The sequence below is a fragment of the Rhineura floridana genome, chromosome 5, assembly GCF_030035675.1.
Source record: "Rhineura floridana isolate rRhiFlo1 chromosome 5, rRhiFlo1.hap2, whole genome shotgun sequence".
In the NCBI taxonomy this organism is placed as follows: domain Eukaryota; kingdom Metazoa; phylum Chordata; class Lepidosauria; order Squamata; family Rhineuridae; genus Rhineura; species Rhineura floridana.
In genome coordinates this window covers 106,527,428-106,553,340 of record NC_084484.1, presented here as the reverse complement: position 1 = coordinate 106,553,340, position 25,913 = coordinate 106,527,428, and the positions used below count along the sequence as shown (strand labels likewise).

The following is a 25,913-nucleotide window of genomic DNA, read 5'->3' as shown; positions in this document are numbered from 1 at the left end:
AAAGGAGGGACAAAAAACCCCCAGGCAATGGATATTTTCTACCTCTTGCTGAGAGATGCGCAATACCCTTCCATCAGCAGCCAAGAAGAAAAGGGATTTACACGTTACTTCTGTGTATGGCATGAGCATTAGGCATGGGTGAGGATTTTGCTAAAATTGAAGTTGGCACCAGACTTCCTGATAGTTTGCACATTCACTATCTTCGTGGACTGATCCCGAAAGCTGCAAGCTTTCCCAACTTTTCCCAACACTGGGCTATTTTGTCTTTGCTTCGCTAACCTGAAACTGACCAGCCTGGTCTTTGTGAAATGGTAAAAGCAGAAGACAGCAGAAAATGAATGCGGAACAGAATTGCCTGCCGGTTCGACAGAATGCGATAGAAATGGCACAAACAAGCATATGGATTGTGGAGCAGGGCTGCACTTTTAGTCCTGTCCCAACACTGGGGCATTGTCTTCTTTCAACAACTGTGTGTTGTGTACAGTTGTCTGTAAAGGAAGTCCAAGACGTGAGCTCCTGCTCACTGAGAAGGGCTCTGTACAATTAGGGATAGCAACTGCAGAGAGATCCTACTCATGAGCCAGAGCAACACACAGCTATTGAAAGAAGATGTCTCGATGTCCAGAGTGGGTCTAAGAGCACAGCCCTGCTCAGCAACCTTACATGTGAGTAACTCACAAATAGAGCTAGGATGATTCGCTAAAATAAGTTGCTGTTTACTTCAGCAAGGAAACAGAATGTTAAGGACAACATCTTAAAGTATTTCTGGAATACATGAGGTGTTTTCTCATATTAGGGTCAGTGAGTTCTGCACCTCATCAAACCCTGTCCCTGAAAAGATCTCCTCTTCTGGGTTTCCTTTATGGTATTATGAAGGGATACTCTGCCCCAGCCTTCAAGTGTTGTGTTGTGCTGTTCCACCTCTTCAGGGGAATTTACACTATGGGGTGTGCTAGCATATCACTTAAAAGTTGGTTTGTCCCCATGTCTAGCAAAGCTGGTTTGGATACTACAGTCCAGACCTAATAAACTATTAACTACCATGTCTATATACTGGTTTCACTGCTTGTATTGTGGTTAATTTGAAATGAGTTTCCTGTTAGGTCTGAAACTGGAAACTGTTTAATCTTGCACTCCAAACTGTGATGGGAAGCCTGGCTTCATATGATTTTGGCATCCAGTATTAAACTATAGTTTCCCATTTTGGACATAACCTTGATGCAAGCACTCGAGGGGAAGAAAGGATTGAAAATGCTGACATCCCATGTGCTTCTCATTTAATAAGCTGTCTGAGTTTGTTATGTCTGAACTAGTCCATTGAGAGATCTAATCAAACTCGAAAAGGAAGACTCAACAGAAAAACCCTGGGTTCTCCTCCTGATTAAATACAGTTTCACTTGAGGTCACCCAGTTTTCTGTCAATGTGTAATATCAACATATTTGTTGTTTTTGGTGTGTGTGGTGCATACACATATGCATACCATATACCATACAACTTTTGTGGCACACAGCCTAAAGATGTAGATATGCAAGTGGCTCATGTTTAAAAGAAGAAATTGGGTCATGTTATTTCAGGTTTACTTGCATGCATCAGCCAAAGGCTATTTGCTAAATTTACAAGTAAAGAAATAATAATCATATTATCTTTTACTTCTACTATCTAGATGCCAGCTCTACTTATTAATAGCACAGGCTACTTATACCAATAGTATCTGGCAGTTTACTCCCAATCTCTGGGCATTCATTAGGCATTTGAACTAAGCAGGCAGCCAAACTATTGTAGCTATTCTCTTCCAAATTATACTTAATAACATCAGTAAATTTAATGAAAAATAATTCTAACCCACAGATTATTAAGAAAGTTGTTGCACTATTAAAAAAAGCCATTATTTGATAAAAATATTAGAAATTAATTGAAGTTTTATGCTCATCTTTCTGAACATTTTAGCTATATACAATACAACCAAGTGTCTAGGCAGTGCTGTAGCCAGCCTTCCTTGTTAGGTGGGGCATTGGGGTGGGGAGAGGCACATAATGCCAGCCAATCCCTCCCCCACCCAACTGATAGAGAAGATTTGAGGGCTAGAGCAGGGGAAGAGGAAGGCAGTGACCTTCCCCATCATTCCTTTTCCTTCTAGAGAGTATGTTAACTTACATGAAGGGAGTTTAATCTGTTGAACTGTTGCACCCTTTTTTGAGAGATCCCCAGGAAAATCAGATTCAAAAGCTTGACTTTGACTATAGCTACAGTCCCCTTTCACCTGTGGTCTCTCCCTGAGTTCTGATTCTTCATGAACTGAACTACTTTGGTAAAGACAGTGAGATCCTGAGCTTGGCTTTGATGCTGCATTAGGTATCCCAGTTTTAGATTCCACCTGAAAAACAAACATACCCATACTACACGTTCAGGGAAGGGCAGATAGAAAATAAATACTGTAGGGTGTGTTTGTTAACTTCTCCTTGAGAGTTCCCCCCTTCTAGTCCTGTTCCTGGCCTTTAGATTATCCCTTCTGTTGGTGGTGTAGAGGTTAGAGTGTTGGACTATGACCTGGGAGATAACGGTTCGAATCTCCACACAGCCATGAAGCCCACTGGGTGACCTTAGGCCAGTCACTGCCTCTCAGCCTCAGAGGAAGGCAACGGTAAACCCCCTCTGAATACTGCTTACCATGAATTTATTTATTTATTTATTTAATTCAACTTTTATACCGCCCATAGCAAGCTCTCTGGGCGGTGTACATCAATAAAAACACTTCACATATAATATAAAAAACACTTAATCATCAAATTACAAAAGATATATCAAAAACTGTCTGTTAAAACATTAAATACAAATACAAGAATACGAACATGTTAAATATTAAAATATTAAAATGCCTGGGCAAAGAGGAAGGTTTTCACCTGGCGCCGAAAGGATAGTAATGTAGGCGCCAGGCGAACCTCGTCAGGAAGGGTGTTCCATAGTTCGGGGGCCACCACCGAGAAGGCCCTCTTTCTTATAGTCACCTTCCGGGCGTCTCTCTGTGTCGGCACCCGGAGGAGGGCCTTCGATGTTGAGCGCAGTGTACGGGTAGGCTCATATCGGGAGAGACGTTTCATCAGGTATTGCGGGCCCGTGCCGTGTAAGGCTTTATAGGTTAAAACCAGCACCTTGAATTGGGCCCGGAAACATATGGGCAGCCAGTGCAAGTGGGCCAGAATCGGTGTGATGTGCTCTGACTGCTTGGTCCCAGTTATTAATCTGGCCGCTACATTCTGCACTAGCTGCAGTTTCGGAACCGTCTTCAAGGGCAGCCCCACGTAGAGTGCGTTGCAGTAGTCCAATTTCGAGGTTACCAGAGCATGAACAACTGAAGTAAGATGTTCCCTGTCCAGGTATGGGCGTAGTTGGGCCACCAGCCTAAGTTGGTAAAAAGCACTCCGTGCCACCGAGGCCACCTGCGCCTCAAGTGACAAGGACGGGTCCAGAAGGACTCCCAAGCTGCGCACCTGCTCCTTCAGGGGGAGTGTAACCTCATCCAGAACAGGTCGAACATCCATCATCTGGTCAGGGGATCCATTTACTAGTAGCATCTCAGTCTTATCTGGATTGAGCTTCAATTTGTTCGCTCTCATCCAGTCCATTATCGCGGCCAAGCATCGGTTTAGCACCTTGACGGCCTCACATGAAGAAGATGAAAAGGAGAAGTAGAGCTGCGTATCATCAGCGTACTGATGAGAACGCACTCCAAACCTCCTGATGACGGCACCCAGCGGCTTCATATAGATGTTAAAGAGCATGGGGGACAGAACCGATCCCTGTGGAACTCCATATTGGAGCACCCAGGGGGTCGAGTAGTGCCCCCCAAGCACTACTCTCTGGAGACGACCTGCAAGATAGGAGCGGAACCACTGCCAAGCAGTACCTCCAACTCCCAAATCCGCAAGCCTCCCCAGAAGGATATCATGGTCGATGGTATCAAAAGCTGCTGAGAGGCCAAGGAGAATCAACAGAGTTACACTCCCTCTGTCTTTCTCCCGACAAAGGTCATCACACAGGGCGACCAAGGCCGTCTCCGTGCCAAAACCGGGCCTGAAACCCGATTGAAATGGATCCAGATAATCGGTCTCATCCAAGAGAGCCTGGAGCTGGGATGCAACCAGAGCTGGGATGAAAACCCTATTCATAGGGTCGCCATAAGTTGGGATCGACTTGAAGGCATTTCCATTTTCCATTTTGGACAATCAAGTGAAAACTTTTCAACTGGCTGCTATATAAAGTATGAGCAAAGGAACGGAAAACTAATTGTGGAAAGCCATTGGAATTCTTTTTACTGCTTTGATTTTTCTATCCAGAAACCCTTCAAAGGCCTCATGCTGAGTTGCACATTTGAGGAAAATCAGAATTAGACCTGAGTTACAGATTAGGTATCCAGCCAACCAGCTAGCTAATTGCAGTGTGTTGTTGTTGTTATGTGCCTTCAAGTCGACTACGACTTTCGGCGACCCTATGAATCAGCAATCCCCAACAGATTCTGTTGTGAACCACCCTGTTCAGATCTTGTAAGTTCAGGTCTGTGGCTTCCTTTATGGAATCAACCCATCTCTTGTTTAGCCTTCCTCTTTTTCTACTCCCTTCTATTTTTCCCAGCATTATTGTCTTTTCTAGTTAATCAGGTCTTCTCATTATGTATCCAAAGTATGATAACCTCAGTTTCATCATTTTAGCTTCTAATGGTAGTTCTAGTTTAATTTGTTCTAATACCCAATTATTTGTCTTTTTCGCTGTCCATGGTATGCCCAAAGCTCTCCTCCCACATTTCAAATGAGTTGATTTTTCTTTTATCCACTTTTTTTACTGTCCAACTTTCACATCCATACATAGAGATTGGGAATACCATGGTCTGAATGATCCTGACTTTGGTGTTCAGTGATACATCTTTGCATTTGAAGACGTTTTCTAGTTCTCTAATACCTGCCCTTCCCATCTAGCCTTCTTCTGATTTCTTGACTATTGTCTCCATTTTGGTTAATGGCTGTGCCAAGGTATTGATAATCCTTGACACGTTCAATGATCTCACTACCAACTTTAAAGTAGCATAAAACGTCTGTTGACATTACTTAAGTCTTTTTGACATTCAGCTGTAGTCCAGCTTTTGTGTTTTCCTCTTTAACTTTCATCAGCATTCATTTCAAATCATTACTGGTTTCTGCTAGTAGTATGGTATCATCTGCATATCTTAAATTATTGATATTTCTCCCTCCAATTTTCACACCTCCTTCATCTTGGTCCAATCCTGCTTCCCATGTGATATATTCTGTGTATAGATTAAACAAATAGGGTGATAAAATACATTTCTTTTAAAGCATTCCATAGTTTTTCATGATCTACACAGTCAAAGGCTTTGCTGTAATCTATAAAGCACAGGGCAATTTTCTTCTGAAATTCCTTGGTCAGTTCCATTATCCGACGTATGTTTGAGATATGATCTCTGGTGCCTCTTTCCTTTCTAAATCCAGCTTGGACATCTGGCATTTCTCGCTCCATATATGGTAAAAGCCTTTCTTGTAGAATCTTGAGCATTACTTTACTTGCATGAGATAAGGCAATAGTTCAATAATTACTGCATTCCCTGGGATCCACTTTCTTTGGAATTGGGATGTATATGGAACGCTTCCAGTCTGTGGGCCATTGTTTAGTTTTCCATATTTCTTGACAATTTTTTTTCAAAATTTGGACAGATTCAGTCTCAGTAGTTTGTAGCAACTCTATTGGTATGCCGTCTGTTCTTGGTGATTTGTTTCTTCCAAGTATTTTAAGAGCAGCTTTCACCTCACATTCTAAAATTTCTGGTTCTTCATCATACGGTTCCTCTGTGAATGAATCTGTCATCCTTGCATCTCTTTTATAGAGTTCTTCAATGTATTGCTTCCATCTTCCTTTTATTTCACCTCGGTCAGTCAGTGTGTTCCCCTGTTGATTATTCAATATCCTTACTCGTGGTTTAAATTTCCCTTTAATTTCTCTAATCTTTTGGAGCAGGGCTCTTGGTTCTACCCTTTTTGTTGTCCTCTTCTATTTCTATACAGTAACTATTGTAATAGTTCTCTTTGTCCCTACGTACTAGTCACTGTATTGTTGCATTTAGGGTTCTGATTGTGTTTCTATCTCCTTTTGCTTTTTCTTTCCTTTTCTCTTTAACCATTTTAAGAGTTCTTCAGTCATCCACTGAGGTCTTTTGCTCTTTTTAACTCGAGGTATTGTCTTTTTCCATTCTTCCCTGATAATGTCTCTGACTTCACTCCATAGTTCTTCTGGTTCACTGTTAACTAAGTTTAAAGCCTCAAATCTGTCCCTTATTTGATCTTTATATGCTTCTGGGATGTTATTTAAATTGCATTTTGGCATTATGATTGCTTCGTTGTTCTTCTTTAGCTTTACTCTGATTTTCGATACGACCAGTTCATGATCTGTACCACAGTCTGTTCCTGGTCTTGTTTTCGCAGAAAGTATGGAACTTCTCCATCTTCTGCTACCAATTATATAATCAATTTGATTCCTATATTGACCATTTGGCGATGTCCACGTGTACAGTCATCTTTTCGGTTGCTCGAAAAATGTGTTCGCAAGAAACAGATTATTGGCTTCACAGAATTCAATAAGTCTTTCTCCTGCTTCATTTCTGTCTTCTAAGCCCCATTTCCCCACAATTCCTAGTTCTTCTCTGTTCCCTACTTTTGCATTCCAGTCTCCCATGATTATCAACACATCTTGTTTTGGTGTGTGATCAATTTCTTCCTGTACTTCCGCGTAAAATCTCTCCAATCCCTCTTCTTCTGCGTTTGCTGTTGCAGCATAGACTTGGATGATGGTTATGTTAATAGGTTTCCCATTTATTCTCACTGATATCACTCACTCAGACCTTGAGTTGTAGCTCCTAATTGCTTTTGCTACATCACTTCTCACTATTAAAGCAATCCCAGTTCTTCTTAATTTCTCATTTCCTGCATAAAATATTTTGTAGTTGCCTGATTGAAAATGTCCCATTCCTGTCCATTTTAATTCACTCACACCAAGTATTGTAATGTTGATACATTCCATTTTGTGCTTGACAATTTCTAATTTTCCCTGCTTCATGCTTCTTACATTCCATGTTCCTATTGTGTGCGTCATACAACTCTGGACTCTCCTTTCACATCTGTGCGCATCAGCCTCTGGGCTTCCTTTCGGCTTTGACCCAGCTGCATCATTAGTCACAGCGCTACTCGTACTTGTCCTTTGTTCTTCCCCACTAGCTCAGAGAGTGCCTTCTGACCTGGGGGTCTCATCTTCCAGCACTATCTCGTGTTGCATTTTGGATACTCTGTTCATAAGGTTTTCGTGGTAAGAGATACTCAGAGGTGGTTTACCACTGCCTTCCCCTGAGTTTGGATGCATCTTAGTCTGGTATCTCAGATTTGACCATTCCGCCTTGGGTGCCCCTGCTAGGAGTCTAGCCTCTTGGTCTAGACTCCTGACAGCATTGTTCTCAGGTTCTTCAACACTCTCAAACCCCCTCACCATGTTAAGGTGCACATCCTAGAGAGGAAATTGTAGTGTACACTGCAATATTTCTATTCGTCTAGGGCTATTTTCATTCTTTGCCATTAATTAATCAAGGAAAAGAAAATAGCCACTATGATTATGAGTATAGTGAGTGCTTTAAAAGAGTAAAGGGTAGCCATTTTTTAAAGATCATTTTAAGTTATCTCTTTATTTTACACTTTAGCAATAAGCACCCAATCCTGCTCTACTCATTATAATATAGAATAAACAAACTCTTACTTCTTACTGTAAGCAAACAAACATGCTTCTTTGCTGGGGGCTTGGTAGACAGCACAACTGAAAAGAAATGAAAAGCAGAGCAAAGGAAAATCCAAGGGATGGAGTCTAGCCCATAATACAAAGCTCCAATATTTAACACATGAAGGGTCATGCTACCACACAATATGTTTTTTCCAGGCTCACTTAAGTAACTATAGGGTGATTGTGATCATGAAAAACTCCACCCTCAGTCAGGCAAAGTCTTGAATGAGCAGACTTTTGGGGGCTCTTCCAGATGAGGCTTTTGTTGTGCACTTACCCTGCCTTATTCACTCAGTCCTATTCTTGGACTGAGGGTCCTATTCTTGAATTGCTCCTGTTATTAAAAACGTTATCACTCTTTAAATAGAGGCTGTCATTGTCTATCATGTCACAAATCAAATAGAAGACAATTTCCCAACCCCCTCCGAAGGGGGGGAGCATAGCTCTGGGGGGCCACCCTCCCATTTTTTCCCTCCCCTGCCTACAGGCCTATGTCTAGGGCTACAATTTCTTTCAAAAGCTTGCATGATTCAAGGGTGCAACTCTTTCCGCAAAAGCTAACTGATTTGTACATCCTTCTGATTGTACATAATAGAAATTTCAAACAGAACTGAAAAGCTAAAAATTTCAGCGAGATTTTTATGAGATCTCTGAAATCACAAAACAGATTTTAGGGGCTCTCTCTCTCAAACACAATCCCTTATGTCGCTTTTCATAAGACCACTATACACATGGGCTTGCCACAGGTAGGTTGTAATGGACTTATTTCATGAAAAGCAATTAATCATTCCAGACACTGTCACCATATGTCGTTTGTGCATAAAGTGCTTAAGACTTAAGATATAAAATGGTAGCCCAGTATGTAGGCATCTAGCATGGTGTACTGAATGGAACTTGCCAACTTCCACAAATGCAAGTTTGGACCAAGCCCAAGGGGGAAAAAAAACCATGCGGCCAATTTCTCTCTTTGGTATGTATCAGTACAATTGCTGAATACAGTTGGGCCCCGCTTTACGGCGTTCCGCTTTACAGCGTTCTGCTGATGCGGCGGCTTTCATTCAGGAGGAATTCCCCGTTTTAAAGCCGATTTTTCCAGATGCTTCAGATCAACTATGAAGCACACAGATCTAACCTTGGGGCTACTGCTCTCTTTGGACATTACATGTGAATGATTTGGAACATTACGTAAGAAAGATTCTTGCTTGTACAAGCATAGTTGCTGTGTAACTACTGCACCAAGCTAGAAAACATTAATTGTATAGCATTTTGTGTTACCTACATAGCAGCCAAGGCTGGACTGTATGATGGGGAAATTGAAATCTTTCTCTCCCTGCCATGGTCCCCACAAAATCCTCTCTCAGAAGCCATTTACATTTCAAGGGAAGCCTCTGCTGGCTTCAGGAAAGCTTGCCTTGAAACAGCAGCTGGAAAATGTCCTGATTCTGACAGATCTGCCATATCTTGCTTTTGCTCCTTATAATAAAATATTACATGAGCAAGAGAGATTAAAGAGGCTGTTACCACTAGTAATCACTAGTAAAAGTGGGGCAATTTCAGAATTTTTACTACATATTTAATTAATTAATTAACAGTTGTTATTAATCAGTAGTTTTATCACTACTTCAGGAGGAAGGATGGCTTATAAATTGAATAAATAAATAAATATCTGATTTTTGTGATGAAAGTTTATGAACTAAATATGACTGTGGTTTCTAGGCTTTGATTTGAAGCCACATTCTGAAGGAAGTAGTGAAAGGATTTCAATTATTCACTTTGCAAGTGGCACTGAGTTAACTGTATGGTGCATATGCCATCTTGCTAATTTTTCAGTAGCTTCCTTTAAGGATTACTAGTGTAGCCAGATGCAAAAAGAATGGGGCTCCTGTACCTTAATACTCACAGAGCAGAGGGAATTTTTGGTTATGCAAACTTCATGCAAATAGCTAGTTATGCAAACTACAGCTGCTGAAATTCCCTTGTAAAGGTGCAGGAGAATCCTCTTTAGTATCTGGTCACCTTAAGGATTACCACAGGGTAACTGAGCTGTAACGTGCTTATAAGTAAACATTTTCTTAGTACTAGCTTGCAGGACATAAACAAACAAAGAAACAAACAGCAAGAAATGAAAATTTACAATGTACAGGAGATCTTTGGAAGGAAAATACACTATCAGAACAGCCCATTGTCATCTACAAAGCAAAGCATTTATTTCTGCTAGATTGATTAAAGATGAAATTTCACTCTATGGATCATATGTTATAACATTCTATTTCTTCACACACAGAAAACGTTGGGAAAAGAAAAGAGATAAGAATAGATTTCTTTGACATACATAAGAATGACTGAAGGCAAGAAATGGGTGCAGAGGCAAGACCGTAATCTACAAACTGCATTGTAGATGGGAAATAATAAAAACACTCATTTTTCGTGTGTAATGTTATCAGTGAACAAGGCAAGTAGCTTGAGCATTCACTGATTTATGGGGCTTTATAAGGAGAAGCTACTTTTGTTCACTGATATAATTTTGGTGACAAGCAAGACTTGGTCTTTGTGCTAAAATTAGAGGTTGACAAGTCACATAGCCAGAAAACTGAGAAAAAGAAAACTCCCTATCTCCAAAGCACAGACATTTAATGAAGACTGTCAGAGCACTCCAGTAGTACAGGTAGCGGTGAGCTGCAAACCAGAAATATGATATGTGGTTGGACAAGTAATGCAAGAAAACATTGAGCAGAGATTGATTACAGATTGATTGCCCTTTGGCAGATGGAGGCTAATCTTTGGAGAGTGCTCATTTTGAATTCAGCATTGTATATTAACTTATTGTTGCTTCTGAGGCCTGGGAAAACAACTGGTGACATTTCCTTTGTTTACTGACTCAACATTAACCAAGTAGAAAGGAAGGTGGAAGGCATACAATGACTTGTAGAAAAAAGGAGGAGTGTGAACCCTGAATGCCAAAGGAGGGAGTATCAATATGTTTATTGTATATTTTCTTAGAAGAAGTAGCTTATAATATAAAATGCCCAACGCGTTTCAGCCTATCAAGGGCTTTCATCAGGGGATGATAGTTGCTAAAAGCTCTATATACAGATGTGAAATTAATATACTGGAGCAATCAAGTAAATTCTCTAATCAGAAGCTACTTCTTCTAAGAAAATATACAATAAACATATTGATACTCCCTCCTTTGGCATTCAGGGTTCACACCCCTCCTTTTTTCTACTCAACATTAACCAAACCAAATACATTTTAAATAGATGTCTGAGGAAAGGCACTGTGTATATAGCTGAACTTGCTATTTCAGTGCTTTATGAGTGAGCATGCTGTTCTGACTTTAAATACAAAAGAAGCTCCTCTATCCTCTATATTAACTGATACAGAATAACCACCATCCACTAATTCCACAGTTACATTCACTAATACAAATTACAATCCCTATTGTACTCACAAGAAAGGAAGAAAACACCCAGCTCTTTACCACCATTTAGGTACTCTGAGGCCACATTTGCATGCAACACCGAGCCAAACCATGGTTTAACAAGAACAAGCAATCAGGTAGGAACCCAGAGCAGAAACTGAGCCTGCTTTGCTCCTCCCCAGGTCTTGCTGCTGCTACAATACCCAGAGCTAAGCCATGGTTTAGTTTAGCATTATGTGTAAACTCCGGCTTGCAGTTTATCTCCCCCAAACCACAAACAGTAAGTCACGAACAAACCTTGTTGGGAGCAAAACATCCATGAGCCTAGGTTTGCAGGTAACACTAAGCCAAACCATGACTTACCTTTGGGTAGCATGGTGACAAAAGGAGGAACTAAGTGACTGTGTTTTTGCTCTGGCTACTTGTGCGCTTGCTCATTCTTGCTAAGCCATGGTTTGGTTCAATGTTATGTGAAAACTGGGCCTGAGTGAAAATACAGCACACTGGCTAAAATATATGGAGATAATTATTATTAGCATTCTGAATATGCACACTAGTTTGGGGTATTAAAGATTCTTGTCCTTCTACGAGCCAGTACGGCTACTGTAATGTATACATCCAGGAAACTGCCTAGACATTGTTAAGTGAACACATTCTTTATCTTTGTTAGAGGTCATTTGATCAGTAATTTGTTGCATTGCGATTTGAACATACCACACTTAGAAAAAAAATACAGAAAAAATATTTTCTAGGAGTATGCCTTGGAAGCCCCCTAAATTAAAAGTTTTAATAGGCTGGCTCTTTTTCTAAAGCTCACATATGTGATGAATTTTACAAAGTATTTCTCTTTCATGCACAAAGATATATTATACAAAATACGCATATGCTTTGAATGCCCATGGTGTTGCCTGATGTTCACGTTATGAGGAAAAAAGTTTAGGCTAAATGGGAAAAGAAGTTCACAAATAATCTAACCATTCCACTTTAACTTTAGCTTATTCTTGGAAAAAATAATTTGTTCATGGGTCAGGTAGAAATGTTTTAAGCAAGATGACCTCATTCAAGTAATGGCAGGAAGTTACTAAGTTCTAAGTCACGTCTATGAAAAGACACAGGAGCTCAGCAGTGGAATATTATGAAGAAAAGATGATCCAGTCAGCTCAAGCCAAAGACAAACATGCAGGGCAAACACAGGTTAGGTAAAAGCCATGCAAATTATATACCTGGTCGTGTGGTGAGTCCTCTGTCTGCAGCCGGGCGGGCATCAACTGGCTCAACTGGGCACGTGCAGCCAAAGAAATAAACAATAGGAAAGAAAAAGAGCAAATAAACAAAATAAACAAAAGCTTTAAAAATAAGTTGCCTATGGTTGTGCTTGGGACAGTGCAGGAAAGATATATGCCATAAAGTAACAAAAGCCAACAGCTGAAAAGATCTGCCCTAAGTTATTCCTGGAAACAAAAGGAAAGGAGTGGGAACTATTTCAAATTAAATGGCATATGTGCAACTACCATGTCTGTCCATTTCGGGTTACTTTAAATGCTAGCAATCATAAACCCAGACTAACCCCCATCTACTGGACAACAAGGCATTATTCAGTGCTTCAAACTCCACCTACCTTTTGCTTAGAACTCATTAACATAAATATCACACATAAACAGTGTCTTCTCACTTCTTATTAATCTCCACCCACCCACTTCCCTCCTCCTTTAGAAGGATCCTTGTTTCAGACACCACCGTACATTCTAATTTTAAGGCAAATTATACAGCAGTCTGGCTTCTCACAAAATAACTGAGGGAAACCCAGGGGATAGACATTTATCTCTTACTCAGGCACAGCATTTTGTGTCTGGAAAAAAAAGGGGGGGGGTCACATACCTTCTGAATCAGTGGTTTCCAAACTTTTTTTCCTCATGGACCACTTGAATATTTAATGCAGGCATATATTTAATACGCCTGCCTTGTCATCTGAGGCTTGTGTCACCTACCTGGACTTCAGCATTTACCTCATTAGCTCCTATCTTCTTCTTGTGACACTTCTAATCTCTGTGGGGCTTCATATAATGTGCTGAAGATGATGCTGTGTGGTAGGGACTTGCAAGAGTGGACAACATCACTGCTTCCTAGACTGAGGCGGCTATCCCACAGTCTGGATCCACTCCTCTGCCCCAGACTTTCATTAATTTGGTGGGGGGAGCAGATTTTTTAAAAAACTAACTGCTCTACTTTAAGGAAGGGGTGTTTGCAGGCATGCTCCCGCCCTGGACAGATCTGAACTCAATTTCCTCTGCATTTGAAAGTCCTGTGGTTTGTTTTGAAGTCCCAAAAATTGGGGCTTCAAAGAGAAGCATCATCTGATATCACTATGATGTCAGGTGATTGACAGGTGGGTGGCCCCACCCACCTATCAACTATGGCCCACTAGGGATTGAGGACATGAAGATCTTGGCCTTTGGCCAGAAGAGGTTCCCTGCCTCTACTTTGTTGGTTCTGCCCGTGGGTGTACACACTGTGTATGTATGTGGTTTGCATGTTAAGTGCATGCGAGTGTGGGGTGGCTATGCCCAATTTGGCTATACCCATTTTATTTCAGGCACACCCATCATTAGCATGCAGCTCCTGGAGAGTTCGCAAAGCGGTAGTGCGGCCCTCAAGCGGAAAAGGTTAGCCATCCCTGTCCTAGATGGAAAGGAAATGTTTCCTATTAAGCACACTCTGATTTACTAGCATGCCACTCCCTAACCTGCTAGGTTCTGGCACAATTCATCATTGGAACCATCATGTTCTGGGAGGCAGTTCCAAGCACAGGGACAGTGAGGGAGAAGTCCTTTCAGGGAGCAGTAGACCTTCAAAAGGCTGAGAGTGGTAGAGCTGGAGGAATGAAGATTACAGGTAGGGATAAATTGGATGTAAGAGTGGAGAAATAAAGTGGAACAAAGCCCTATAGTAAGGACAAAACACTTGTGCAGGATAAAGGAGTAGATAGGCAGCCATTTCAGGAGGAGTGTCATGTGATCAAACCAATATGAGAGGTGGATTATTTGGGCAGCAAAGCGTTGGATAGAGGTGAGGGGACTAAGGTCAAACAATGAAAAATCAGAGAGGAACAGATTACAGCAGTCAAGGCAAGAGATGATTAGGGTGTGCGGATCAGTGTGTTCTTGCTGAGGGGAAAGAGAGGAAAGGCCATATTTTTGCAAGGTTGTAAAAGGCAAGAAGCAAAACAATTTGCCAACAGGACGGATATGGAAGGGAGGCAAATCAGAGAGGAGTCAAACATAAAGCCAGTGCTTTGTGTCTGTTCTACAGGGCAGATGGTGACATTGTCGATAGATAAGGAGAGTGAATGAGCAGAGGAGGCCTCAGCAGCCATGATGAGAAGTTCAGTCTTTGGCATATTGAATTTGAAATAGTAATGACACAGAAATATCAGATAGGAAGTTGGAGATTTGAGATTGGAAGTGGGGAGAAGGTTTTGGAGTATAGACATAGAATGGAGAGTCTTAAGCATATAGGCAGTACTGGAAGTCATGGGATGCAATTGTCATCCAGGGTTAATGTGTAAAGAAATAATAGCAGAAGGTGAAAAACAGATCTCTGAGGGACTAATAATCAGAAGGAAAGCACTGACACACTGAAAGATCAATTAGCAAGGTAGGAACAGGACTGGTTTCTTCACTGGGGTGGAGCTGCAGCAGTAGTCCCTTGACAGAAGCATTGCTTACTGGAAGGAGGGTGGGGGCAAAGTGGCAGTGAGTTTGGAGCAGGAAGACAGCTAGAGAATAAAGAGAGTCAAGCAAGAGAGACCGATCAGCTCTTTCCAAGGCAGAAAGGCATCCTGTCCATCATAGTCAATTCTGTCAGTCTGGGTAGGAAAAAATTAACCTTCCTTCAGCGATTTTTGTGAAAAGCCAAACACTCTACATTAAAGACAGCTGTAAGTTAAAAAAAAAAAAAAGGAGGTGGTACATGGTTAATATAAAAACTCTAAAACTAATAGCAAATATGGATAAACAAGTATTAAGACATAATCATGCTGAAGAGCTTAATGGCAAAGCCAAATTTTAAAATATATTTATTTGTTTATTAAATTTATATCCTGCCCGTCCTCCCAGAAGGAGTCCAGGGTGGCATATACGTCTAAAAAACTCTAAATAGTGGTAAGTGGTATGACTTTTTAGAACCCACAGCGTTTGAAAGACACACAAATGAAGGCAGATATTAATAAACCACTAACAATGATACATATTTCCTGGGCATGACTCTGTTCACTTTATCTCTCGTATAATATTCCCACATAGTGCCCTCAGACTAGCACTCTCCAACCATTTAATCTTACACTTGTCCCAAGTAGTCCTGGTACTTAAATGTTTAAAGTAGATATGCACTTCCACTCTAAAATGCACATTAGCACCCCTACCTTTAAAATAAACATTGAATTTATGCAGTTGCAAAATGGGAGAAAAGGAGACTGATATTTGGGAAAGATCATACAGTTGTGGTTTGATACTTCTGGTTTCTGCTAAAAGAAAATTAGTAGACAAAATCAATAAGTTGTCAGGCTTGCACAACTGGTGACCTATCAATTTGCTACCCAAAACAGCCACATCTATCACCTGCCAAATGGTGGACCAATTATTTCCCAGTTTTGTCACTTGCCTGGGACTGAGAAAACTGGGGGGGGGATATCAAGAACCTATTACACCTTAGTACTGGTTCCAAAGCTCTATTCTACTTTGTGGATGAATGAGTATATGGTTGCAATGGTGCAAACTCATTTCCTGCCTCTCCCCTAATGAGTTTTGAGGACTTGCAGGACAAGGAAAGAGACAGATTATGCAAATATGCATAGATCCTTAATAAAGTACACAATTTTGCATTAAAGAAAATGGAATGTAAATTGTGGCAGATGACATGATGCAAGACTCAAACTGTTAATGCAGAAGACCTTAAAAATCTGAGTGTATCTTAACATTAATTGCAACCACTTTGCTAGCAATACCTTCTGTACACTAGTAATGAGTCAAGAACTTGTAAATAGGTATTCTCATTGGTGGCTCCCTCTTATTTGTGAATCTCTATTTCCTGGAATTTTTCCAGATGCCTAGTCTGAATGTATTTTGGAATTAGAATAAGACTCTTTATTTAGCTAGGCATTTCATACAGTATTTGAACTAGGGGAATTATATTAATTTTAGTAAGTTTTCTTTTACATTATTTTTAACAGCAAGTTGCTATCTAACTCAGGGATGGCATATACAATCAATTCAATACACTAAATTGAAAAATTACATTTATATTGTAATGTATTGTATTGAAAAATTACATTTATATTATTACATAAATATCAACTTTGCATACAATATATACAAGAGACTCTGTTCCCTCTTATATCCTGTGTATCACAATATCAAACTGAAACTAGAAAATGATGTGATATGCTGGGGATGGGGAACCTGAAGCCATCCAGACATTGTTGGACTCCAGATCTCATCAGCTCCAGCCAGAACGGCCAACGGTCAGGGATGATGGGAGTTGTAGTCCAACAACATCTGGAGGACCACAGGTTCCCATCTCTGTGATATGGCTTTGACAATCTAAAGTGTGTGTGTGTGTGGGAAAGGGGCGGTGGAATATAGTTTAATTTTCAACAAAATTTCCAGTCATCTTTTCTGTAGTTTCTCCAAAACCATATCCTACAACAGCTTCTTTTCAATTTTTACTCATCTGGAAAAAGTGTGCTTATGGCCAACAGAATTCTTATATTCTTAAACCATCAGAATTTACTTGTTATTTACATTTAGTAGTCACCTATTAATCTAGTCGCCTGCAAGATGCAAAACACAAATCAAATAATAAATATCAAATATCAATAAAATGTCAAATTAATATAAAGGGCTACAATAAAGTAGTGGGGTTATATAGGGAGTCAAAACTTTCTATGTCTATATTGCACTTTGGCTTTAGTGTTAATATCTGGAATGGCAATAAGTACCAGCAATATATTGTTTATTGTATTTCTCTTATTTTATTTTCTTAAAGTATGTCTGGAAGAATGAAAACACGGACACTTAAAACATCATATTGGAGGAGACTCTATATTGGAAACTCCATTTATCCAGTGCATCCAAGTACAGAAGGTATTGTCAACACAGATCTTGGCATACTAGGTGTCATAAATAGATTTTCCAAATGACAAAAAAGTCAGAAGCCCCTGACATGCATATGACAGTCTGCATGGATGTTCTCACTCCACTCACATCATGCTTACCAGTAATTTATGCTAGAGGTAGCAGGTTCACTAACCAGATAGCCTATTACACACTCATTAAATCACTGTAGAACATCCCACAGCTGCACAGACTGAAATAAACCAAAACATGTTATGTTACTTTGCCCTCTTTCCTGCTAGATAAGGCCAAGTATCCAACAATATCAAACCAACATATGCAGGAGCCAGAAATGTTTAAGGAATATTAAGCTTCAACTAGTAGAAGGCCATTTCATAAACAGCACAGAGTCAAACCCAGGTTTGCCCTATTGTGTATACTCAAAAGGGAGCTGCAGCCAATCAGGCTCCCTGGTGACTGCACCTATATGATACTCCTGCAAGCAGATATTTATCACATTCATGCATTACTTTGTGTGTGTGTGTTTACTTTGAGCATCATGAGAAAACAAAATGGTGAAGTGGCCTCAAGTCCTAAATTATACTATTTATTTATTCAGGCAGCAAAGCTACATTTATGTATTGCACAAAAACAATCAAAGTGAAAGTTTTGTCCCAAACATGAAAGGATAACCTCTCACAGTTTAGCACTGATGAATGCACACTGTGTATGTGTTATGTGCCTTCAAGTTGATCATGACTTATGGCAACCCTATGAATCAGCGACCTCCAATAGCATCTGAATAGCACACTCCCTTCTGAGTAGCTTCTGACTGCAACTCAAGAGTTGTTTTTTTTTATATGTTCCCCCTGATAAAACTTGTTACTTAAGAAAAATGGGTTTGTTTCATGCCCCATTACCATCCTTATATGTGAAGGGTGTAGCACATATCCCAGATCAAAAATAGTGCTTGGACCCTTCCATGAATGGAATTTCCATGAATGGGTTTCCTGACTGCCTCTGCAGCTCCATGTACCCCTGAAATCCACTCCTTGGAGGGTTGCGGGACTGTAGCGGGAAGGGGGTTTGTTGTTATGTGCCTTCAAGTCGATCACGACTTATGGCAACCCTATGAATCAGCAACCTCCAATAGCATCTGTCATGAACCACCCTGTTCAGATCTTGTAAGTTCACGTCTGTGGCCTCCTTTATGGAATCAATCCATCTCTTGTTTGGCCTTCCTCTTTTTCTACTCCCTTCTGTTTCCCCTGCATTATTGTCTTTTCTAGTGAATCATGTCTTCTCATTATATGTCCAAAATATGATAACCTCAGTTTCATCATTTTAGCTTCTAGTGATAGTTCTGGTTTAAGTTGTTCTAACACCCAATTATTTGTCTTTTTCTCGGTCCATGGTATCTGCAAAACTCTCCTCCGATACCACATTTCAAATGAGTTGATTCTTCTTTTATCCGCTTTTTTCACTGTCCAACTTTCACATCCATACATAGAGATCGGGAATACCACGGTCTGAATGATCCTGACTTTGGTGTTCAGTGATACATCTTTGCATCCAAGGATCTTTTCTGGTTCTCTCATAGCTGCCCTCCCCAGTCCTAGCCTTCTTCTGATTTCTTGACTATTGTCTCCCTTTTGGTTAAGGACTGTGCTGAGGTATTGATAATCCTTGACAAGTTCAATGTCCTCATTATCAACTTTAAAGTTGCATAAATCTGTTGTCATTACTTTAGTCTTCTTGATGTTCAGCTGTAGTCCTGCTTTAGTGCTTTCCTCTAACTTTCATCAGCATTCATTTCAGGTCATTGCTAGTTTCTGCTAGTAGTATGGTATCGTCTGCATATCTTAAATTACTGATATTTCCCCCTCCAACTTTCATACCTCCTTCATCTTGGTCCAATCCCGCTTTCTGTATATGTTGTGAATACAGATTAAACAAATAGGGTGACAAAATACTCCCTGTCTCACACCCTTTCCGATGGGGAGCCAATCAGTTTCTCCATATTCCGTCTTTACAGTAGCCTCTTGTCCACAGTAAAGGTTGTGCATCAGAACAATCAGATGCCGTGGCACCCCCATTTCTTTTAAAGCATTCCATAGTTTTTCGTGATCTACATAATCAAATGTTTTGTGGTAATCTATAAAACACAGGGTGATTTTCTTCTGAAATTCCTTGGTCAGTTCCATTACCCAACTTATGTTTGCAATATGATCTCTGGTACATCTTCCCTTTCTAAATCCAGCTTGGACATCTGGCATTTCTTGCTCCATATACTAATACATACTGTATACACTAATACACTACCACATATACTAACAATGTAGAAAGGTAAAATAGGGATAACTGTTAGAAAAGCAGGAGAAGAGAAGCGTTTTCTAGATTAATCTAGAAAGTTATTGGATTCAGTTAACATGTCTTAAATATTCTTTAGAAAAACTTTTTTTTTTGCTTGATCTCTATCAACCAAAAGCAATGTGAAGCCACAGGTTTCTAATATTATTAAGTGCCTAGGTGGAGCATTTCTACTATGTGCCCTCAGGTTTGTTAAGATCAAAAAATGTATAATTCACAAATGCAGCACAATCCACACTAAAATAAATGGGAGCTTCTCACGGCACACCTATCCATCAGACAATTTCTGTTTTTAATGGTGGCTGTGAAGGACAAGCTCACAGCTGACTGTGCTATTTTTTAGTTGCATAGAGTATGTTGCATCCAATGAAGTTGTCCCATTTGCACAAGGACTTCTGCTTGCACAACCAAACTTCTCCTCCCTCTTCCCCATGCCCCCCCAATCTGTTCTGGGTTTTCCACCAAGCCTCCAGAGCAGATTTGGGGGGTGGCAGGGAAATTCCATTGTGCAAGCAGAAGTCATTGCACAAAAGGGAGAACTTTGTTGTATACAACCCAGCATTATTAATCCACAATAGTATAAACCACATAGATGATTTCAGTTCTTTATTAAACTGTATTGCAATTTTCAAGGTGCCCAATTTTTGTAACTGATGAGCCTGCTTTATAATTCACAAAGAAACATGCAGTCCATATGAACTTTTAAAATGTCACAGTAAGGCAGTGGTGAACCTTATATGCCATCATTAACCCAGAAATTACCTGTGCTAACTAGCAACCAATTAATTTTTAAAAAATGCCATACAAAACAAGATGCCATACATTCTGATATATGTTGTTTTGGGGAATAACAAAAAAGGCATAATAAATTAATCTCATTTTTCCTATGTTGATCTTGAACATCATCATTCTGATAGATGTAGTATTTTATTTTCAAGAGCTTTTACACTTACCAAAATAAGAAACTTGACTAATGATTATTAAGTTTATCAATTACTTTCCACAGAGGAAACTGCACCTATGACAAGTTCAATGAAGGCCCTAATGCTCTCCTAGCTGTCTAGGAGAAAAAAACTACTTGGCGGAAATCAGATTGCTCACTTATCTAAGAAGCTTTAAACAGCAATAATTTTCAAATAAGATGACCAATAATGCCCTAGTTAGATGTAACATATTTCTGAAGTTTAAGAACATAAGAACATAAGAAGAGCCTGCTGGATCAGGCCAGTGGCCCATCTAGTCCAGCATCCTGTTCTCACAGTGGCCAACCAGGTTAACTTCCACAGAGTCTCCAAGGCATAAGCACTCACTCACTAACAGCTCAAAGCACCCTTTTAAATTAGGCATTTATTATTTCAACTTGTGCCCAATTCCTATAAGTTCACTTACATTAATTTTTTAATGCAGAGTCAGACATCTCACTTAAATTTTGACAGCTTCTGTTTCAAGGCAGTACATGAACTTCCACTCTGAGATGTATCATGAATCTCAATGTCTCTCAGTCTACACAAAACTAAAAGAAAGCCAAGGACTTCTGGCAGACTTTCCACCACTTAGAATGAACCATTTCTTGCTTTCATTAGAGAGGTCAAGACTTTCCCCATAATAAATCCAGCTACAATTGCACATCATCTCCTTCCAAGAAACTCTTCCGTTATCTTACATTACCTTCATTTTCAGTATTGGCTGGGACGGAATCAACTGCAAAGGGATGCCATGGTTGAAGGTCATCTAGGCTAAATTCTCCATCTACTGGAAGGAGTTCAACAGTTGTTTTAGTCTCTGTCAAGGAAGGCATGAGGGCATCATTTCCATAGCTGATCCTGGGCTCACTAATCATATTTGCCAAGATGTCATCAGAGTAGTTTTGCTCTTTTTGAAGCAGTTCATCTGGAAAAAAATAGACCAACAAAGAATACATTTCAGGCTACTATACAGTCACTTGATCATGGAAGCTACACTGCCAAATAATTACAACTGAGAATGCAAAACTGGTTTTGCAAAAACAGAAACTGAAATGTCTATGGCCATAGCACTGGGGGGGGGGGGACAGAACAGACACACAGTTGTGGCACAATGCAGTAAAGCTGTGGAGCAGAGGAAGGAAGGGAAGCAAGGCTATTCTATCAACTCTGCTTGAGAGGCCAGCGCCTTTGGGCATCCCCCAGCTATGACTTAGCCACAGCCATACCACCAGGCTATGGTTTCCATCCCAGCTGGTCATTACAAGAACTGTAACTTTAACAACTGGTGCCTAAGCTTGCTTTTTTCTTCCCCCTTTCCTTTTTCTTTGTGTTCCATGCCTTTCAGATTATAAATCTGAGGGCAGAGACTGCCTTATTACTGATTTTTTCAAATTGCTCTGGGAGACTTCTCAGCGAAAGAGTGTGGTAAAAACATTTTACGTAAGTAAATAAAGGCATACAAATGGGACTCTGCAAAAATTCACTTTAGTGATGGGGTTACACTTTTATGTTTTGTGCAGTTCTATGTAATTTTCCCACCCCATGTCTCCAAATGTATGTCATAGAAAGATCAGGACTACATTATACAGCTGTGAGAGTGTCTGAGTACTATTGCCAGCATGGAATTTTTGCATTCTGCAATGTTAAATTGAAAATTCACCCCATGCCATTCTGCTGCTTCCAATAAACTCATTCTAAAACAAAATCTTACAAACCTTATATACTGAACTCAGAAGCACTTGCTTAATAACCCTTTAGGTTTTCATGGCAATACACAAAACAGTCAGAGAGAATCCAGAGTTCCAAGTGTAAAACAAAAGTAAAATAATCCAGACTCCCGTTGGACTTTTTCCCTCTCTCAGTGGTCTCATAATTTGTTGAAATTAATTAAAAATCAGCCATGTTCAAAGAGTACTTATAATCCTATTACTGACCTTGCCCTATATCCTGACCTTCATCTTCTGTGATTTAATAGTTTAAAAAATGCATGGCTGATTTTTAATTAATTTTAGAAAATTAACATTGGAGTCTATGATAGCACAGGCATGCTCAGTAAGAACCAACTGCCAGTGTTCTAAAAGCCAGTAACAATTTATTGGCTTGGCTAATCAGGGGGTCACACCCATGCCAGACATTTATTCCACTTTAAACAGTCATGGCTTCCCACAAAGAATCCAGGAAAGGGTAGTTTGTGAAGGGTGCTGAGAGTTGTCAGGAGACTCCTATTCCCCTGAGAGAGCTCCAGTTGCTACAGTGGTTTGAGTCAGCCCCTCTTCCCAGAGAATTCTGGGGAATGTATTTGGTTTTCTAGGCCCATTTTTCTAGGCCTTATTTTTCTAGGCCTAGTATATAAATACTTTATTCCTAGATTCATGACAGTAGTTTGAGCCAAGTGTAATAAAAACTGTGAAAGTGGTAGGCCAATTCCTTGCATTCGTGCAAGGGTTTCAATTACCTGGCTGAAGCAAGATCATTTAGGTGAGATCCTATCCCAAGAGTAGCCAACATTAGATCCTATAGATATTGTGCACTACAGCTCCCATCATCCCCATGCTGACTGCGGCTGAGGGAAGTTGTAGTCCACAAAATCTGGAGGGCACCTAGTTGACTACTGTCAGGTCCTATCCTGTCCAACTTTGTAAATGGAGGGTCAATTTTACTTTTACAATTCAATTCTATGTCTGTTCATTCACAAAGTCTTGTGGTGTTCAATGTAACTCTGCACAGGATAGAGGCCTAATTAGATTATTAGTTGGGAACCTTCACCCTCCAGCCGTTGTGGAACTCAACTCCCATCAGTATTGCCAGTGGTCAGAGATGATGGGAACTGTAATGCAGCAATATCTGGAGGTCTAAAAGTTCTCCACCCTGAATTAAATTCATAAGATCCCCCATTTTTATTGCTTGCTTCTTTGTTTTTTGGTAGCACAACCAAATTTATTCCCATAGCTGGTACCCCACAAGTCTCACAGTATCTCTGAGCCAATAACCGTAAAAGCTATTTTCTCCAGTGGTCAGAGTGGTTTAATAGTGAGGAAGTCTGGCCTCGACCTCCTCAGCGATCAATGGAAAATGCCTGAATTTCATATAATCAATGCTTATCTCACAATAATGACAACAATAATCATGCTTGGAGTGGTTTGCATTTGCTAAAGTTATAAAAAGGAAGTAGGCAAGCAGCATGACTAAGAACCGCTGTGTAACCAAAAAGCAGAAGTGGTTGGAGAAAATGTTGTAATAGAGTAGGCACTTTACAGTAAGAAACCGAGTCATTGCTGGAAACATGATTGTGCCTTGCGACTTGTACCCTAACCCGTATACAAAGACTCCACCTAAGTGTATAACATTGCTTCCTAATATGGTAACCTTGATGCTTGCATGCCATGCCTATGGAAGTGTGTGTAACTATGCCTCAGGTAGAGAGACTTCCGTCTTTACACTCTCTCCTGATGGCCATCAGTATTTTCTTTTTAGTGCAATAAACATCTGTCCAATTGACAGTTTCTCCTAAATTCATTGTGAAGAGTTTTTATTCAACAATAGTCAGCACTTCTTCCCAGAAAATCCTGGGGATTGTACCTCTGAGGGGAATAGGGAGTCTCCTAACAACTCTCAGCAACCTTCCCAAACTACACTTCTTGGGATTCTTTGGAAGAAGCCATGACTGTTTAAAGTGGAATAAATGTCTGCTATGGATGTGGCCAGGGACAGCTTAGGTTTAGATTTGGGTGGGAGACTACATGTATCTGCTGTAGAATAAAAAAATTGGGGAACTCCCCCCCAAATAATGATACTGTTGATATTTTCCTTGTCAAAATGAAAGGGGCTTTTCCTTTGCCCAGTTCCCACCCACCCAATCTCCTCCCCACCCTACCCCTCCCCATCTCCCTCCCTACCCCACCCTTCCACCCCTCCCTGCCCCTTCCCCAGATCAGTTTCACCTATCCTACGCATGATTGCACAGCAGTAAATCCCATTGAAAATAACCATGCAAATGATCAATCCATTCTCAGCAAACTTGCATAGGATCCCAATTCTTCCCTCCTGATTAAAAAACAGAGAAATTCACTAATAAGGCAAAAACCCTTTGCGGTTTAAGAACGTACCTATAGCCAACAGATATTTCTATCAAACTTTAAAAAGCAGAGAAATTGGGCAGCTAGAGTGAATGCACCAGAGGAGCAGGAGACCTGCCCTCCACTCTGAGATATCGGACTGCCATATGTACATAAACACAATTTGCATTGGTCTTTCACAGCCCAATCCACTTTGTGTGCAGCTTGTAAGAATTTGGTAACATGTGCCTCTGAGCATATGGTGAGTGGTGGCAACACCTGCATAAGAACATAAGAAGAGCCTGCTGGATCAGGCCAGTGGCCCATCTAGTCCAGCATCCTGTTCTCACAGTGGCCAACCAGGTGCCTGGGGGAAGCCCGCAAGCAGGACCCGAGTGCAAGAACACTCTCCCCTCCTGAGGCTTCCGGCAACTGGTTTTCAGAAGCATGCTGCCTCTGACTAGGGTGGCAGAGCACAGACATCATGGCTAGTAGCCATTGATAGCCCTGTCCTCCATGAATTTGTCTAATCTTCTTTTAAAGCCGTCCAAACTGGTGGCCATTACTGCATCTTGTGGGAGCAAATTCCATAGTTTGACTATGCGCTGAGTAAAGAAGTACTTCCTTTTGTCTGTCCTGAATCTTCCAACATTCAGCTTCTTTGAATGTCCACGAGTTCTAGTATTATGAGAGAGGGAGAAGAACTTTTCTCTATCCACTTTCTCAATGCCATGCATAATTTTATACACTTTTATCATGTCTCCTCTGACCCGCCTTTTCTCTAAACTAAAAAGCCCCAAATGCTGCAACCTTTCCTCGTAAGGGAGTCGCTCCATCCCCTTGATCATTCTGGTTGCCCTCTTCTGAAACTTTTCCAACTCTAGAATATCCTTTTTGAGATGAGGCGACCAGAACTGTACACAATATTCCAAATGCGGCCGCACCATAGATTTATACAACGGCATTATGATATCGGCTGTTTTATTTTCAATACCTTTCCTAATTATCGCTAGCATGGAATTTGCCTTTTTCACAGCTGCCGCACACTGGGTCGACATTTTCATCGTGCTGTCCACTACAACCCTGAGGTCTCTCTCCTGGTCGGTCACCGCCAGTTCAGACCCCATGAGCGTATATGTGAAATTCAGATTTTTTGCTACAATATGC

General features: G+C 40.5%; 1 protein-coding gene across 6 annotated transcripts in view; it reads right to left on the bottom strand.

The window, feature by feature from the left end:
• APP (amyloid beta precursor protein) overlaps positions 1–25,913 on the bottom strand; it is a 253,679-nt gene that overhangs the window by 12,635 nt on the left and 215,131 nt on the right. For 4 of the 6 annotated variants that reach the window (XM_061627880.1, XM_061627882.1, XM_061627878.1 and 1 more), the window contains 2 exons: positions 21,395–21,616; positions 12,470–12,523 (listed from right to left, as the gene is read on the bottom strand). In XM_061627880.1, coding sequence (XP_061483864.1) covers positions 12,470–12,523; positions 21,395–21,616 — 276 coding nt within the window. The remainder of the gene's footprint in view (positions 1–12,469; positions 12,524–21,394; positions 21,617–25,913) is intronic. The other 2 variants (XM_061627883.1, XM_061627879.1) reach the window with 1 other exon arrangement.